The 17,349-nt window shown below is 39.8% G+C and overlaps 1 protein-coding gene across 9 annotated transcripts in view; it reads right to left on the bottom strand.

The window, feature by feature from the left end:
* Window positions 1-17,349, bottom strand: part of TLN2 (talin 2) — a 410,573-nt gene that overhangs the window by 104,366 nt on the left and 288,858 nt on the right. For all 9 annotated transcript variants that reach the window (XM_019755358.3, XM_074327637.2, XM_019755356.3 and 6 more), the window contains 5 exons: window positions 15,534-15,668; window positions 13,463-13,591; window positions 11,216-11,318; window positions 1,165-1,373; window positions 362-481 (listed from right to left, as the gene is read on the bottom strand). In XM_019755358.3, coding sequence (XP_019610917.2) covers window positions 362-481; window positions 1,165-1,373; window positions 11,216-11,318; window positions 13,463-13,591; window positions 15,534-15,668 — 696 coding nt within the window. The remainder of the gene's footprint in view (window positions 1-361; window positions 482-1,164; window positions 1,374-11,215; window positions 11,319-13,462; window positions 13,592-15,533; window positions 15,669-17,349) is intronic.

The raw sequence follows: 17,349 nt of genomic DNA, 5'->3' as shown, positions 1-17,349 counted from the left end.
TTTGCTAGTAATATAATTTTTCTATAGGACAGACGTGTTACTGCCAGAACTATAACTGCTTATGAAAAGCTGCAGAGAGTTAAACGAGACTATATTAGGCACACCACATACATTGCTTACATATCTGGTATGTGCCAGGCACCAGACCGAAAAGAAACAAGATAAAAAGCCACAAGCCCCCTGAAGAGGGCTCGGGAGCTTTGCTGACTATCAAACAAGGAAAAGGCAGATCGGCAGGAAAAACAGGACTCCTAAAGGAAAGGTTAGGTGCTCAGAGATCCCCATGGAGGGGAGAAGACTCCACTCACACCTGAGAGGAGCCCTGTTCCCCAAGTCCCCGTCCCAATCCCAAACCTCTCACCGAGTCCACCAGCAGCTTCTTGCTGGACTCCCCAATGCTCTTCAACGCCACGTCCACATCCTTCTGCCCGGGGAGGCAATTCACGCAGTTATTCAAGGAGTGTGAGACCGCTTTGGCCACCTGAATACACGGGGGGAGAAAAGCTCCATTAAGTCCATAAGAAAGCAGCTTGCCATGTAAACATTTTTGCACATGTGTTGGGAGTGAGTAGTGACAGTATACAGAGCTGAAAAAGATTGGGAAAATCTCCACCAGCATCTACCTGACACTGTTTACTACTAAATCACCTCCTCTGGACCTCTCACCGGGGTTAACATCCTGTCTTGGCAAAGGGTCTGACAGAGTGATACAGTACAACGTACCTGCTCCCCAAAGCTAGGCTAAGCATGACTCTGTGATTCAAACACAGAACTCGCCAGTATTATGTCAGGTTCTAAAACAAAGATATCTAATACCAAGAGAAATAGAAATAGCTCCCTTCTTGAGAGCCCTGCAGAGGTCACGGAGGTGGATGCAAGCCTTGAGTTTTTTGGATCACAGTTAGCTGGGCCTGTGGTTGATTTCTGCTCAGCAACTGTCTGGGCCATCATCCTCAAACCTCACTCTGAGCACTTCCGGAGACGCCCACGGTCGCCTTTTAAGCATGTGTGAGAATGCCTTTTAAGCAAACGCCCTGTTTGCACTCTTTGGTATTTTCAGTTAAAGAGTCAGGTCTTAGGAAGTGGGCTATCCTTCCTTTAACCTAAACCCTCTCCTTCCCAGCTTCCTTTGTGATAATCACAACTGCGAATTCCTGGCCTCACCTGGGCTAGTCTCTGCTGACTTTCTGCATCTCCAGGTGCAATCAGGGCCTGCTTGGCTTCTTGGATGAGCATGGCTGAGCCCTCCATCACGTCTCGAGCAGAATCTAACATGGCATGTGCAGCCGTGGGGTCACTCGTAGACGCAGCCACTCCACGAGCCGCCTGGGCCAGGGTCTTCAGAGCTTGGGCTGTCTCTCTAGCAGCCACCCCTGGGGATAAAAGCCACCAGACTATTAGATTCCATCTAAAGGCATATTTGGGAGTAAGCCTCTAGACCAGAGCCTCCTAGAAAGAAGAGAACCTTCTGACAGTGACTGGCACACTTATTATAAAATTTGAATTATTATAAAAATGACTTATTATAAAATTTGAATTCCTGTGCTTCTCAAAGAATTCCCCCATACCACTGGCTCTGGGCCGATGTAAGAGAGATGTTATCACAAATGCCATGCTAAAAACGATCTCTCTCTGGTTCTCCTCACTCCCTCTGGTGCCCCTCTTGTTCCTAGACCTAAAAGACCAAATACGTGGGATCAAGTACACAGATGAATCATTCAAACTCACTTTTCCTCTCAATTGTTTTTATCTGGCATAAGCTTGCACAGGATAAGTGAACAAGTCTAAGTGTGCCGCTCAGTGAATTTCTGCACAGGTATACCTCCACATATCTATCATCCAGATGGAGACAGAGACCACCTCCATCTCTGTGGTCTTTTCCAGTCAATATCCTCTCAACCAGAAGACATCACTGTTCTAGCTTCTATTACCTTTGACTATTTTACCTTTTCTTAAACTCCATGTTGATGGAACCACACAGTATGGATTCTTTTGTGTCTGGTTTCTTTCTCTGACCACTATGCTGTGAGATTCACCTATATTGTTACCCATAACAGTTCATTCCTTTTTCTTGCTGTGTAGTATTCCATTACATGAAGACATCAACATTTGTTTATCCATTCTTCTGCTAATGGACATTTGAATTCTTTCCTGTTTGGGCTATCAAGAAAGTTCTTGTGCCTGCATTTAGGTCGACATATGGAATCATTTCTTTTAATATAAACATAGAGTTCAATTGCTGGGTTATAGGGTAAGTGCATATTTAGCTTTAGTGGGCACTACAAAGCTTTATGCAGAATGTTCTTACCACTATGCACTCCACCAGCAATGTATGAGATTTCCAGTTGCTCTGCATCCTAGCCAAAACTTGCTATTGTCCAATTTTTTATTTTACCCATTCTGGTGGGTGCGCAGGTGCATCTCACTGAAGTGTAAGTTTTATATCCCTAATGGATAATGACGTTGAGCATTGTTTCACACACTTAATGGCCGTTGTGATGTCCTCTTTTGCAAAGTGCCTGTTCATCTTTAAAGTCACTCTAAAGATGATGGGATTTGGTGATAAAGTACAAATATAAACTGGTCCTTAAAAACTATAGTGCCACCTCCTGTAGAATGAACATGAGTCTTCATACACGGCACTTAGTATTTGGCACACCCAAGAAGAGGATGAAGGCTGGAAATGCCAGAGCACATAACAAAGGAATCTGAGAACCGCGGAAAAGCTGACCTTAAAGCTCATCGCATCGAACCGTTTCACCAAGGAGGCCATGTGCTTGTCCACGGACATATGTTTAGGGGCAGCACCAGAGCTAGATCTGCGGTGTCTTAACTTCTGGATCAGACTCTCTGCACAGTGCTCTTTGGGGTAGAGAACTACCATGTTTCCCTGAAAATAAGACCTAGCCAGACCATCAGCTCTAATGCGTCTTCTGGAGCAAAAAATTAATATAAGACCTGGTATTGTATTATATTATATTATACCCGGTCTTATATTACATTATATTATATAAGACCCGGTCTTATATTATGTTAAAATAAGACCAGGTCTTATATTAATTTTTGCTCCAAAACACGCATTAGAGCTGATGGTATGGCTAGGTCTTATTTTCGGGGAAACACAGTATGAGGGATCTTGTTAGAACACGTAACATCCACATGAAAAATACACAAATCAATTTCTCGCTTTCACTAAACTTTGAGGTGACTATTTCTGAAAGGTCTCAGCCTGACAGTCTCTGTGGGCCACTGAGTGTGGCCTCACCTGCCACTGCATTAGCTGCGTGGGCACAGATGCAGTTGCTGGCCCTCTCCTTACTGAGGACAAGGTGTCGTAATACAATCAAGAGTGCAAAGGGCCCAGATCCAAAAAACAAGACAACTTTGCAGCATCACTTGCTAATCTGTAAATATTTAGTAAGCCACAGAGCCGGGACATAACCCTACAATCTAATCAAGGCAAAGTACAAAATAGCCAAACTACTGTTTCTCACATGGCACTTCTGAATGCAGCATGTGGAATCGAAGAATTTCAAGCAAAGTGTTTTTTTGTTGTTTGCTTATTTTTTTGTTGTTTAGATGGAAGCCAGAAGAGAAAACACAAAGATAAAGAAAGCTAAGGTAAAGGAGAGAAAAAAGCTGAGTAGAACAGTCCTTCCCTTTCATGTTTAAGCTTCCAGCATAGTTCAGGAAGGATGGCCTTGCTCAGAAAAGCACCAGATGTGGTTAAGACCTCATTTAGCTCTGGCTTTGCTGCTAATTAGCTGTGTGGCCTAGACTGTTGCCTTTTTCCTCTGGACCCGTTTCCCACAGGCTTTTGGAGAGGCTGAGATACAGCTCCGACTGTTGGAAATTCTAGGCGGTGATTTCTAGACCTCTCCTCTTGTCTTCCTATCATGTGAACTTTTAAATCTATTTCTATTTCAGTTGCATATGGCTGGAAGAATAAAACATTTGTCTTATGCAATAAGTCATGTTTATGCAAAAGTCATTTACTGAAACCGTTTGTAGACTCAGACAATTAAAAAAAAAAAAAAAAGGCAAAACCAGAAGAACTGAGTTCCAAAAGCTGAGACTTATTTGTCCATGTGTATCCATGTGTTTTCTGCTGAGGACTCACTATGAAATCTCAGGGCACATCAAGGGTCCTCTTTGGAGGGATCAGGTTTCCCAGAAAGAGGAAGCCACATGATCAAAAGGATGGAACGAGGCCACCAAAGGCTGGAGTCTAATGAACATCTAAGGCTGGACATGGCTGAACTCACAGCAGCGTTCTAAATGGTAACGATGAGAACCGTCAGGGTCAGGTCTCCAAGCACACACCACCCTCCAAATGAAACTGCTTCCATAGTCAAGTACGTATTACAGTGCCAGAACTGCCAGTGGGAAATACTGAGGCCCACCACTGTTCCAATAACCACAATCCTTTGAAGACACAGATCACTTTCCCAGTATCCTGCCTTCTGGATCTTAAGTTATATCCAGTAGGAGAGTCTTAAGAAGACTCATCAGTAATATGAAATATAGAATTCTTTGTATTGGTAGCTATTCTTGATCAGAATTCATGTAGATTGTATGTAGATAGCATTAGACCACATACCAAACTCATAGGCTCAAACCAGGTATGATAGATTTTCAATCTGTCCCAAAGGATTTGGAAAGGATTCTGTCTATGTCACTGTATTCAGCACAGCAGAAATGTACTTTGAATGCTGCACTGGCCAAAACAAAAGCACACCTGCATCAGAACCCAGCCCAGTGGCAGCTAATGTGTAACTTCTGAATATCCCACACACCTTGATCGTGGACAAGGGACCTGAGACCCGCGGAATAGCTGTCCACACTCGTGCTCTCTTCTCCTCGCTTCCCACCGCTTCTTCAACTTTCCTGGAATTGCCTTCAGCAGGGAGAGCAGTGACCTTGTTTTTCCTAAAGCAGTGGATGCTCCTTAAGTCCCTCTTCAGTGAGTTTCTGGGCAGCAACTACCTCTCTGGCTCTAGAGACATCCCTCTCTCCTAGTTCCCTTGCTCTCTCCAAGGCTGCATATTCTCATCTCTTTCAAAGATTTCCATTGCTCAGCCTTCTTAAATATATTTGAGTTCCTCAGGGTTACAGCTGATACACTTTTTCTCATTCTACCACTCCGCCAAGGCAAATGTAGCTATCTCCATGGGTTCAATCATTATCATCTTATGAAACATTAAGAAATCTTTACCTTTAGCCCAGACTTCTCTGCTGAGTTCCAGTGGCAAATGTCTAGCTGTCTAACGGGCACTTCTGCTTGGATGTGCTGTAGACACTTCAAACTGGGTGTATTTAAAGTTGATCCTGGCACCCAACACACCTGTCAATGGTCCTGCATTTCCATCCCAGGGATTCATACAACTCTTCATTTAGCTATCAGGTCAAATGCTCAGAGCTGTCCATGTTTCTTTCCTTATTCCCATCCCTGTCATTTCTAACCAGTCACCAACTGTCAGGTGTCTATTTAATCCATCCTTTCGTCTTCACTACTGTCTCATATGCATGAATGCAACAACCTTCTTACTGTTCTCTCTGGCTTCTACTTTGTCTCTCTCCAATTTATCTGCACATGAGAGGATGGTCAATCCATATCAAAGGTGACCTCAAACTGTATCCATAGATGAGAACTCCTCAATATTTTCAACACTCACAGGTTACATTTCAAATTGTTTACATTGGCCTACGAGGCCCTTTAGGATCTGACCCCAGCCTACCTTTCTAGCCTTATTTTTTCATTCCTCATCTCCTTGCCTTTTGCTTGAACCTTTCTCAGTTCATTTGGTCAGCCTTCTTTTCTTTCACCTTTGAGACTTCATATATTCTGTTCCCACTGCTATAACCACCTACTCAATGCCTGCCACAATGAAAATGAAATGGTGCTACTTCTAGGCTGTTTTTCAGACACCAACTAGACAGTTTGGATGGATGATATAACTTGTAATGCAGTCTTCCCTCCATTAAAGATGCATTTCATCATCTACACAAAATCTGGCAAGATTTCAGGAATGTTTAGAAATTCTTAAAACTTAAACCTCTCATATGCCCTATGCTTTTAAGAATTTACATATACTTTCCCTTCTCCTTGCATGTTAAATGAGTCCTAAACAATCCTTAAAACCCTAATCAGGTGTCAATTCCACTCTGAAAATTTCCCTGCCCTCCCATTAGGACAGAATTGTACATTCTTATTATTGCAGGTACTAAATTATACTGGGCCATAACTCTTATTGTTCTTGTATTTTCAAAGTGATAATTATATAGTTTTTTAAAAATATCAAAGAAGATTTTCCAGGTAGTAATAGCAGAATAACTTATTGCAGATGAACCCTCCCTCAGGAAAGCAACTAGAAACACTGGAAAAAACATAAAACATCTGTTTGAAGGCATTGGAGAGATACCAAGGCATCAAACTTTATCCTGATGGGTAAAGAAAGCACAGAGAAATGAGTACAATGCTTCTTCTACCTTCAAGGCATTTAATTTGTAAACTGTTGCCCAGAAGCTTAAAGGCGGAGCATAGCTTCCTGAAATCTCATAGGTCTCGGAAGGCAAAAAAAAACAAAAAACATAGGGGGTGGCCAGATGGTTCCGTTGGTTAGAGCTTGAGCTCTTAACAAGTTTGCCAGTTCGACTCCCACATGGGCCAGTGAACTGCGTCCTCCACAACTAGATTGAAAACGGTGGCTTGAGCTTGGAGCTGGGCAACCAGTGGACGACTGGTTGGTTCAGTGGTTGGAGACTGGTGTTCATACCACCAAGGTTGCCAGTTCGATTCCCACATGGACCAGTGAGAAGCAATGGCTTGAGCTTGGAGCTGAGCCACCAGTGGGCAGCTGGCTGGCTCAGTGGTTGGAGCGCGGTGCTCATAACACTAAGGTCATTAGTTCAAGTCCCACATGGGCCAGTGAGCTATACCCTCCACCACTAACAACGACTTGACTTGGAGCTGAGCTGTGCCCCCCACAACTAGACTGAAAAAAACAACGATTTGACATCCTGGAAAAACACACTGTTCCCCAATATTCCTCAATAATAATCAATCAATCAATCAATCAATCAATCAATCGCATAGTTCTGAGCCCAAGAAAGAGAATGGTGCCGGTAAACATCACAGTTGTCTGGATGGGATGCACAAAGGATTATACCCTAAAAGGTAAAATGGAACTAGACTGCACAATTTCCAATCAATTCAGTCCTTGCTCACATTATGGTATTTTGCCCCCATCTTAACCAGCTGTTGGAAGCAAAGAATAATCCTCTGTAGGGAAGGAAACACATCTGGAGGCTCAAATGAACTCTACAATGTAAATACCAATGATTAGCATTAAATGAAAAAATAAAAATTACAAACACCAAGAGATAAAACGAATGGCTGAAAACCATGAGGAGAAAGAAAACGACAATACAAACAGGACCATAGGTGATTCTGATATTAGAATTATTTGAGCTGGATATTAAATAACTGAGATACATATATTAAAGAAATTAGATAAGATAGAGAATTTCAGCAGAGAAATGGAAACTATAAGAAAATGAAATGGCTTTTATAAAACTGAAAAATATGACATTTAGAATTATAAATGATAGAAAGAGTGAAAAACAATATAGACACAACTAAAGAGGTATTGTGAGTTGAAGACAGATCAAAAGAAAAAACTGAGAATAAAGCATGGAGAAAAGAATTACGGCAATAATAGAAAAGAACATAGAAACACAAAACAGTGGAAATGGCTAATGTATGGGGTAACTGGAGTCTACAAAGAGTAAGAGAGAAAAAATAGGGCAGAGCAATATTTAAAGATACAACAGTTGGGAGTTTTCCAAAATTGATATAAGACAACAAATCCCATTTTTAAGGGGTACTACAACCCAAAGCAGAATAAATATGCAAGAAAACTCCTCTAGGCACATTTCTTGAAAATGAAAGGCTGAGAAAATTCAAAAAGCAAGTAGAGGGGAAAAATAAAACCACATTACCTTTAGAAGAGTAAACTGACAGCTGACTTCACAACAGAAATAAAGGAAGCCAGAAGACAATGGAATAACATCTTCAAATGCTGGAAGAAAATAACTGCCAACCTAAAATTTTATAATAAGTGAAATTATCCACCAAAAATAAAGGCTAAACAAAGGTATTTTTAGACAAACAAAAACTGAAGGAATTGGTCATAGGAGACTCCCACTAAAGGAAATAATAAAGGGAAGTCTTCACGCAGAAAGGAAATAAGTCAGATGGGAGCACATGGAGATGCAAACAGGAATGAAGAGCAATGGAAGGGTAAACATGGGGGTGATTCAATCAATACTGACTGTATGAGGCAACAATGAGGCTACGCTGAAGAGATTAAAATATATGTAGAATTAAAACACGCAACAATGAATGAGTTGGGAGAAAGGGAAATGAAGCTCAAGTGCCCAAAGATTCTTGCACTGTCCAGGAAGACGTAAATACACTAACTTATATTAGACTTTAAAAGTTGTAAGAGAATAGGCAATGACTGTACAACTAACAAGCTAATCAAAGGGAGAGAAATAGAATTTAACAAATACATACAAATCTGAAAGAAGGCAAGAAAGGAGAGAAAAAGGAATCTAGAACAGGTAGGCCATATAGAAAAGAAATAGTAAGATGATAGATTCAAACCCCAATATATCAGTAATTATATTATATGTATATGGACCAAATACTCCAATTGAAAGAAAAGGATTGTCACATCAACATATAACTCCTCCCTCCACAAAAGAAAAACTATATTATACTCACAGGATACACATTAAATATAAGCATACAGAAAAGTTGAAAGTAAAAGAATGGGAACAAATTTATCATGCACATAATGAAAACAAAAGCTTCTACACAGACAACTATACAATAGTATTGAGACAAAGGAAAATCTAAATAAATGGAGGGATATAATATATTCATAGATTAGAAGACTGTGATACAAAGTCAATAATGTAATGATGTCAATTATCCCACAATTGATTCATGTGACCCCAATAAAAGAAAAAACAACAGAGTACTCTTTGTGGGGGTGGGGGTAGAAATTGACAGGCTGATTCTAGAATTTATGTGGAACTGTGAAGGGTCAAGAATAGTCAACACTAATTTGCGGAAAAACAACAGTGTTGAGGACTGACATAATCATATATTAACACTTAGTATAAAACTGCAGTAATTAGGAAAGTGTGGTACTGAGTAAGAACAGGCAATTAAAGCAATGGAAAAGAATCTAAAGGCCATAAACCAGCTTACACATATATGTTCACTTCATTTATGATGAGTGGCACTAAAGGCTTGGGAAAAGAATGGTTGCTTCAAAAGTGGTGCTGGGTCAAATGCATATCCACGTGGAAAAACTAAAGTAGGACTCTATTTGCACATATAGAAAACTCAGTTCCAAGTGGACTGTAGTTCTGAATATGAACAATAAAACAACAAACTTCTAGAATGTAACAGAGGAGAATATTTTCATGATCTTGGAGAGGCAAATTTTTAAATAGGACACGAAATGTACTAACCATAAAGAAAAAGAATTGGATTATATTTACAATTTTGTTCATCAAGAAACACATTTAAGAGAGTAAAATCGTAAGCCACAAGATACAAGAAAGGCATATAAGTGATAAAGAATTCCTACAAATAAATAAGAAAAAGACAGCAAACTCAAATTTTCAAAAATGGACAAGACAAAAGACCTGAACAGGTACTTCTCAAAAGAAGATATCCAAATAGCCAATAAATATGAAAAGGTCCTTAATTGCACTGTCCACCAGGGAAATGCAAATTCAAACCATCCTGTGATACTACTGCACACTCAACGTAATGGCTAACATAGAAAATGCAAAGTGGTAGCAAGAATGTAGAACAACTAGAACTTTCATTAGTATAGCTGAGTAGCTGCACAGCCTCTGACCCAGCAATTCCACTGGGATACCGAAAAGGTTCTATTACTTGATCTCTGCGGTGGTTTTTTGGTGCATTCGATTTGTGATTAGTCATGAAGCTATACATTTAGGACTTATGCTCTCTTCTGTATGTATATTACACTTCAACAGTAACATATATGTCAAAAAGAAAAGTCGAGCAGTACCACCGTATAGCAAAATCAACAATCCTATACTCACTCTTTCCCTCCTGACTCCTAGAGCCACTCAGTTCTTTATGCTTTGTTCTGAATAATTTCATATTTTCAAGTAATGGGATTATTTATCCTTAAACTTCTTGAATTTTCTATTTTAGAGAGCTATAGATGTCCTACTACCGTGTTTCCCTGAAAATAAGACCTAGCCGGACAACCAACTCTAATGCACCTTTTGGAGCAAAAATTAATATAAGACCCGGTCTCATATTACCATAAAATAAGACCCAGTATTATATTATATTATATTATATTATATTATATTATATTATATTATATTATATTATATTATATTATATTATATTATATTATATTATATTATTATACTATACTATACTATACTATACTATACTATACTATACTATACTATACCGGGTCTTATAGTAAAATAAGACCGGGTCTTATATTAATTTTTGCTCCAAAAGATGCATTAGAGCTGGTTGTCCAGCTAGGTCTTATTTTCGGGGAAACACGGTATGTGTACTTCCTACTATGATAACATTTCCTTTCATACATAACCTGGTGTTTTTCCTAGAATTGATAATTATACAATCTGCTTCTTATAGTGTGCTCCTGCTCAGGGGAACCTGACGTCTCCAGTACTCAAACCCTACCTATCCCTGCAGACCTTTAAGTTTTTATTTATTCAGCTCTGTCAGTTACCACTCACTTGTGTCCTTCCATCTTCAAAAATTTTATTGATATCTTACTTGTTGTCATCTTTTCTCTTATTCTTTTTGGCCTTTTTGTTCCCCCTATACTTGAGTGGGATTTCAAGAGTCATACACAGGTCGTCTCAGAAGCCTACAGTTACTGTTTGCGTATAGTCTTCTAGGGGTGACCCATACATAGCTTGGGGGAATATTTTATTAGGTCTTTATATGCTTAACATCAAGCCCAGTAACAAGCTTGTGGAAAGTGCTTGAAAATTATATGTTGAACTGCTGGGGAAAAAAAAAGCCAGGTTCATTGTCAAATCAGCAGACCCCCACTGCCACCCCAACGGTCTGCACCTGGACACATGACATCACGAAGGGTGTGAGTCTCACCTGTGTAGTGCTCATTGCCTTGAGCAGCACAGGTGAGGAGCTGTGCCATGGAGGAGCCCACTGCTTTAGATGTACTTCCCAGGTCCTGAGCACATTTTTCCAGCTGTAAGAATATTCAAGGGAGAAGAGAGCTTAGAAGAAAAGAAACATCCACTGGAGTCTTAGCATAAAAAATAAAACAGATTAAACTTTGGGCCTTAGCTCCTTCCTACCTACTACTCCAATAGCACTAAGAAGAAGTGGGCTGAGGGGACAAAGCCTGAGCTTTAGAATAAACAAATCTAGGTTCAACCTCTGCTCCCCTCCTCCAGCTATGAGTGGGGTAAATTACTGAACCTCTCCAAGCCTTGGCTTCTTGAGATGATGATACCTAGCTCAGAAAGGTTTTCAGAGAATTAATATATATACTCAGCAAATGGTAGCTGTTAGTGTTACGCCTTTAGAAGCTAATTTAGAAAGTCTGCAACAAATCCTTAGTGAGAATTTATGCCTTGGCAGGAAGTGGGCAGACATCCAACTGTACCACCTTCCTGGACTGTGGGACCATTCACATTGTTCAATTTGATCATTATACTTTGAGGAGCTCTAACCAAAAGGAAATGCAATAGAAATCGAGGTTTGGAGCAGTAAATGAGATTATGAAAATGGGCAAAGTGCTTGCTTCCCATGAACCACACGTCATCTTGTTTTGTAAACTGAATAAATAATTCAGAGAACAAAGTCAATAAAGGCCTAGGATAATTACTTGATTACTATAAAAGGACAACATTTTGGAAGAGAACTTCTAGGCAGACTGCGAGAGTGCAGAAACACATCAGAGAATGTGTGCATTTTTACTAATCCCACAGCCTGATTCACAAGAGAAATAAAGAAATAGAAGCAAATGAAAAATAGAATCGGGTCCATTATAGCCAACGATATGTTATAATACAGTACACACATTCTTTAAGAGCAGTTTCCTTAAAAGTTACTTGGTGTTTCTTGTATTCTAACTGACCAGCGGTTTTATGTAAAGGCAGAATTCATGCCACGCAAGCCTCCCCGGTCTCCCTGGAGTGCAGGAGTTTGCAAAGGGATACATACCTGGGCCACATTGCAAAACTGCTGGCCCCAGAGCCAAGCCTGACTATCGTTAGCTGGGTGACTTTATTTAAGTGACTTAAATTTTCTGAGCTTGATTTCCCTTGTCTTTACAATTAGGAATAGCCTGACTGAACAAGTATTTTCTGAGTGCTTCTCATATACCAAGCGTTGTTCTATGGCTAATTAGATGTTCCTCAAGTCCCATATATTCTAAAAGTTCACCCAAAGAGTAGCAGTAGTTAAGGGATCACTCTTAACGTGAGTGATCAAGAGCATGGGTTTTGGAGCCCTGGGGATCTGGTCTCAAACCTTGGTTCTGCCACTAACTGGCTGGTAAACACTGCACAGAATAATAAAAACTTCTGCACCTGTTTTCTCAGCTGTTAAAAAATGGAGTTAACAAAACTTGCTCATGAAGGTTACTGTCAGGATAAATTTTAACTATGTGTATATACAGTGCTTAATAAATGGTGATATCGTATTAGCAATATTCAGTAATGTGGCAAAGGAGGTACATATAAATACGAAGGACTGGTAGAACTTTAGCTACGAAAACCCTGACGTAAGCATCAGAAGATATCATAACATGATAACTGATCTTCCCAGAGCTTTGTACTAAGTAAATGTTTTGTTTTTTTTATAAAATGTGATTGTTGGGAATATCTCCTGTATTTATCTTTATAATCTCATTGGCACCCATACCATAGATAAAATACCTGAGCATAAAGGAGATATGGGATTTGTCCACAATTAGTTGATGATACAAGCTGGATCTACAAGCCAGAACTCCTAGCTCCAAACCTAGTTCATCAGCTGCACTGGGCGTTCTTTTCAGAAAAAGGTCGCAGGATTAGAACACTGGCCTCAGATACTGGCCTGTGTCTTGTTTATGAAAACAGGGATGAATATTAACAGATGCTTATTCATCCCCCATCAAACCCCAGGAAAGCACACACATCAATGTCACCAGACACCCCTGCAGGGCAATCTCTAGCCTAAGTGCAGTTTTAAAGAAATATGGTTATTCTAAGGCTTTGCATTCAAAATGTTTGAAATTCAGGTGTACTAACCCCAACCTCTGAAAAACAAAACAAAACAAAACAAAACCCTGCCTAACAAGAGTATAACAAAAGTAAGAGCTCTACTGGCGCTAACATGTCTTACCGTTTCCCCTGGAAGTGGTTTCAGCTGACTCTCCACGGCAGCCATCTTGGCATCCTGCAGTTCATTCTTAAGTGTCTGCACGGTGCTCAGAGCTGAATCGATTTCCATAGGACCACAGGCTTCATGGGCCTGTCAACAGAGTTGGGAATACGTGTACACATTCTGCTTGGGGAAAGTGTTCTCAGTTCTTTACAACATACGAAATGTCTTTCTGGATGGACCCAGTGAATTTCCAACTCTAGCAATAGAAAGCAAGGGTAGTAAGCATTTCCTGAGAGGGCAAAATCATCCTCAGTCAGAATCTTAGTCCTAACTTCCTCAGGTAATGAATTATGTATGTCTTATAACTGGATATACTTAAAGTCTCTAGGAAGCTATTTTTATCTGAAATGCATTTGCCTCTCAGACTAAGAGGATCCTTACTCTCCGTGACTGGCTTCTAGAGATAGGGCACCTAGCACAGCATGTGTGCACAGTGGCTTGAAAACATGTGGGGAGTAAATACATAAAGAAGAAAAGGAATGAACAAATGAACCCAGGACTCTGGGCCAAGTCTTTATCACCTTATTGGTTCTCTTCACAAATTTCTACATTATAAACCATTACCCTTTCATACTGAAGATTATGAAAGATTTTTTTCCCCTTAGGAATTTGCTTTAAAAAAACTTCATTCTCTTCATCATTTAAAATACTGATCTCCAAATACCTTGATCACACTCCCCCAATACACATAATAATAAATTATATACTACATCTATAATTATGGAGCAGTATATTAAATACTGGTAAATCTTAATTCCTTTCCTATCTTAGGTAACAGTAACAACAGCAGCAGTAAGTACTAATTGATTGATTTCTATGTGCCAGTTTCTACAGTGAGGAAACTGAGGCACACAGAAGTTAATTAACTTGCCCAACTCACAAAATTAGTCAACAGCAATGCCAGAGTTTGAATGCAGGTAGTCTGATTCCAGAGACAATACTCTTATCCTTTACACTATAGAAACAAATATTTGAAAGTTCTCTGTGGCTTCCTGTTCCCAGTGGACAGTCTCGCTTGAGTCCCACTTTGAGACTCATTGCTCCAGAGCAGTTATTTGAGGTGTGTGTGTGTCTAAGACTCACTGAGGAAACCTGTTAAAATGTAGATGTCGAGGTTTTATAACCAGAGATTCTGATTTCGGTTTTGCAGAGGCAAGGCCCAGCAGCCAGCATCCCCCTGGTGACTATAGGACACACGGTCCTTGGACTGCTGAGAAATGCTTTTCACTGCTCAAAATTTTACAGCTCAAAATGCTTTTTACTGGATATAATCTAAAGCTCGGGATATTTTCTTTGGTGATGTAGTGCACTGTTCATATTAAGAATTCAAGTCAGCTTCTATCCTTCCCTTGCTCGTGGACGAGTCTGTCTGTTTCTATAAAGGGATTGTTACAGTGAGGAAACATGAATTCATGCCAGAACATCTTGCTAACACCACATCAAACAGTGCAGTAATGAGGACTTCTAGTAATTAATAAGTTCCAGAGACAGAAACTCATTAATCCCTAATTCTGTTCAATTGAAGACCTTGTTAAGGTGAATCCTCCCATTTAAGATGTAAAAAAACTTCAGGGCCAAAAAAGATAAAATAAAATGACCCCCTAAGATAGATTGGCTTCCCATACAATTTGTTATTACGTTCAAAAAAGGATAGCTGGAAGATATGATCACTTACTTTGGCCCACCATTTGCCTGGCACAAAGAAACTTATGACTACCAGTCTCTCCTAATATTGTGCAAAAACTAGACCATTACTTGTCCCAGGGTACATGGGAGGAGGGGGAAGTATGCAACCTAAAATAGTTTTTAAAAAGTCATCAGTAACTAGAAGGTGGTAAGTAAGTCTAGGAGATTGTGCCTAAAAGTGGCATGAGCCAATGTACATGTGGGGCAACTTTAATGGTCATGCAAATGAAATGGACAAGAAATATGCCCAGTCAGGCCCTGGGCAGAACCAAGGTCACACCAGCAGTCAGAAATTAAAAGCACATTCTCAATGAGCCAACCACTGTGAGAAGGGTCTACTTGCCTTCTGTGAGGCAGTACGCAGCTCCGCCAAGCTGGTGGCAAGGTTCTTGGCACACTGGCTCAGCTGCATGGCTGCTGCCTGGTCGCTCACTGTGGGCACTGCAGCTTTGGCAGAGGACACCATCTTGCTTCCAGGCTGTAGAGAGGTGAAAAGAAAGTAAGACCGATCCTGGGCAGCAAGAGCAGAGAGTAGACCCAAACAGCGAGACCATCATATCAGCCAGAACTTACTTTCTTCCTAAAACATGGAATATTAAAATAACCTACATTCCCCCTGAAGACTGCAACCCCAAATTGGATACTCTAGGAAAGTAAGTACATTCTAGGAATGTTTAAAACAGAAAAAAAAAAAAAAAAAAAAAGCTGTGACATCGGGGAACGGGCAAAATTGGGATAGTAGCTTAAAATCCTCATTTAAAGCAGATTTCAAAGAGAATTTCTTATTAAATGATTCTTTGTGTTTCTTAGACTACCTCTTATAATCTATGTCTCAAATATATCCAATAGATTATTTAGAAAAATATAGGCAGACAAAATGAAACAAAATGACCTCTCATATCTCACTATTCAGGATAATTTCACCATGCATGAAATGTCTGTACGCATACATATTTTCAAAAATAAGATCATACATTAAAAAAAAGTAAAAAATAAGATCATATTATTTATTCTATTTTTCAAACTCCTTGTTTTACATATTCTATCTTTTTAATAGCGATATAGTATTCTAGTGTATACATCTGTTAATATTTTTCAATCCTGTATTGTTGGGCATGTTTCTATTTTTTCCAATGATAAACAATGGTATGATAAATACCTTTGTGGCTAAAATTTTGTACATGTTCATATTTCTTTTTTGTACAAATTCTTAGAAGAAGAGTTTCTGGAACAAAGAGTATACATAATTTTAAGGGGTTGAATGGGCATGTTACATAACTACTCTTAATAAAGTTGTAAAAGATTTAATTGCCAGACCATAAACAAAAGGGACAAAAGTTAAAATTTTAATATTTAAAGAATTCATGGAATTTGTAAGAAAAACCAACATGAGTGCACAAAAAGCACAGACAATTTCACATAACAAAAACAAATAACTAAAACAGGAAAAATGTTTAATATTGTGAAAATCAAGGAAATGCAAAACCAAACAATAAGAACTTTACCAAGCAAATTGGCAAAATACATAACACACACACACAGCTTCCACGTGTAAGCACATGGTGGAAAGTTCATGAACCTACTTATCCAACCTTGTGTGTGTGTGTGTGTGTGTGTTTTAAATGTTTTTCTTCTCCAACTTGGAAAAGATGTATTAGAAAGTGTGCTTTAGAGTTTCCTGTCAAGATTGTGGAGGCGGTAAATGCTGTGCTTCCCTCCTCTCATGACCACATCAAAATTATGAAACTACAGAACAGCCATCACTGAGAATCTTCTGAAGTGTAGTTAACAGACATTCTACAACTAGGGACATACAGAAGAAACCACATGGAGGCTGACAGGAGAGGTGGAGACGTGGAATGGGCTGGTCCTACACCCACGTGTTGCAGTTAAAAATCAGGAGGGATATCTTGGCTGCAGAGGTCCTGCATGAAGAGCGAGGGATCCCAGCCCCACACCAGGCTCCCCAACACAGGTGTCCAGTGCTGAGAAGTCCGCACAACTTCTGGCTGTGAAAGCCAGTGGACACTGTGGCTAAGTGAGATGGAGGGCGGCTGGAGTCCAAGGCATTCCTCTTAAAGGGCCTGTGTAGGGATTTAGTCGCTGATGGACTCACTCACTCTGGGGCAGCAGTTCAAAAGGTGCCAGGGACATATGGG

Source organism: Rhinolophus sinicus, chromosome 3 (genome assembly GCF_057876585.1).
Source record: "Rhinolophus sinicus isolate RSI-liver-muscle chromosome 3, RSI-T2T, whole genome shotgun sequence".
Lineage (NCBI taxonomy): Eukaryota > Metazoa > Chordata > Mammalia > Chiroptera > Rhinolophidae > Rhinolophus > Rhinolophus sinicus.
The sequence above is the reverse complement of the archived record's forward strand: the minus strand, read 5'-3'. Positions and strand labels throughout refer to the sequence as shown.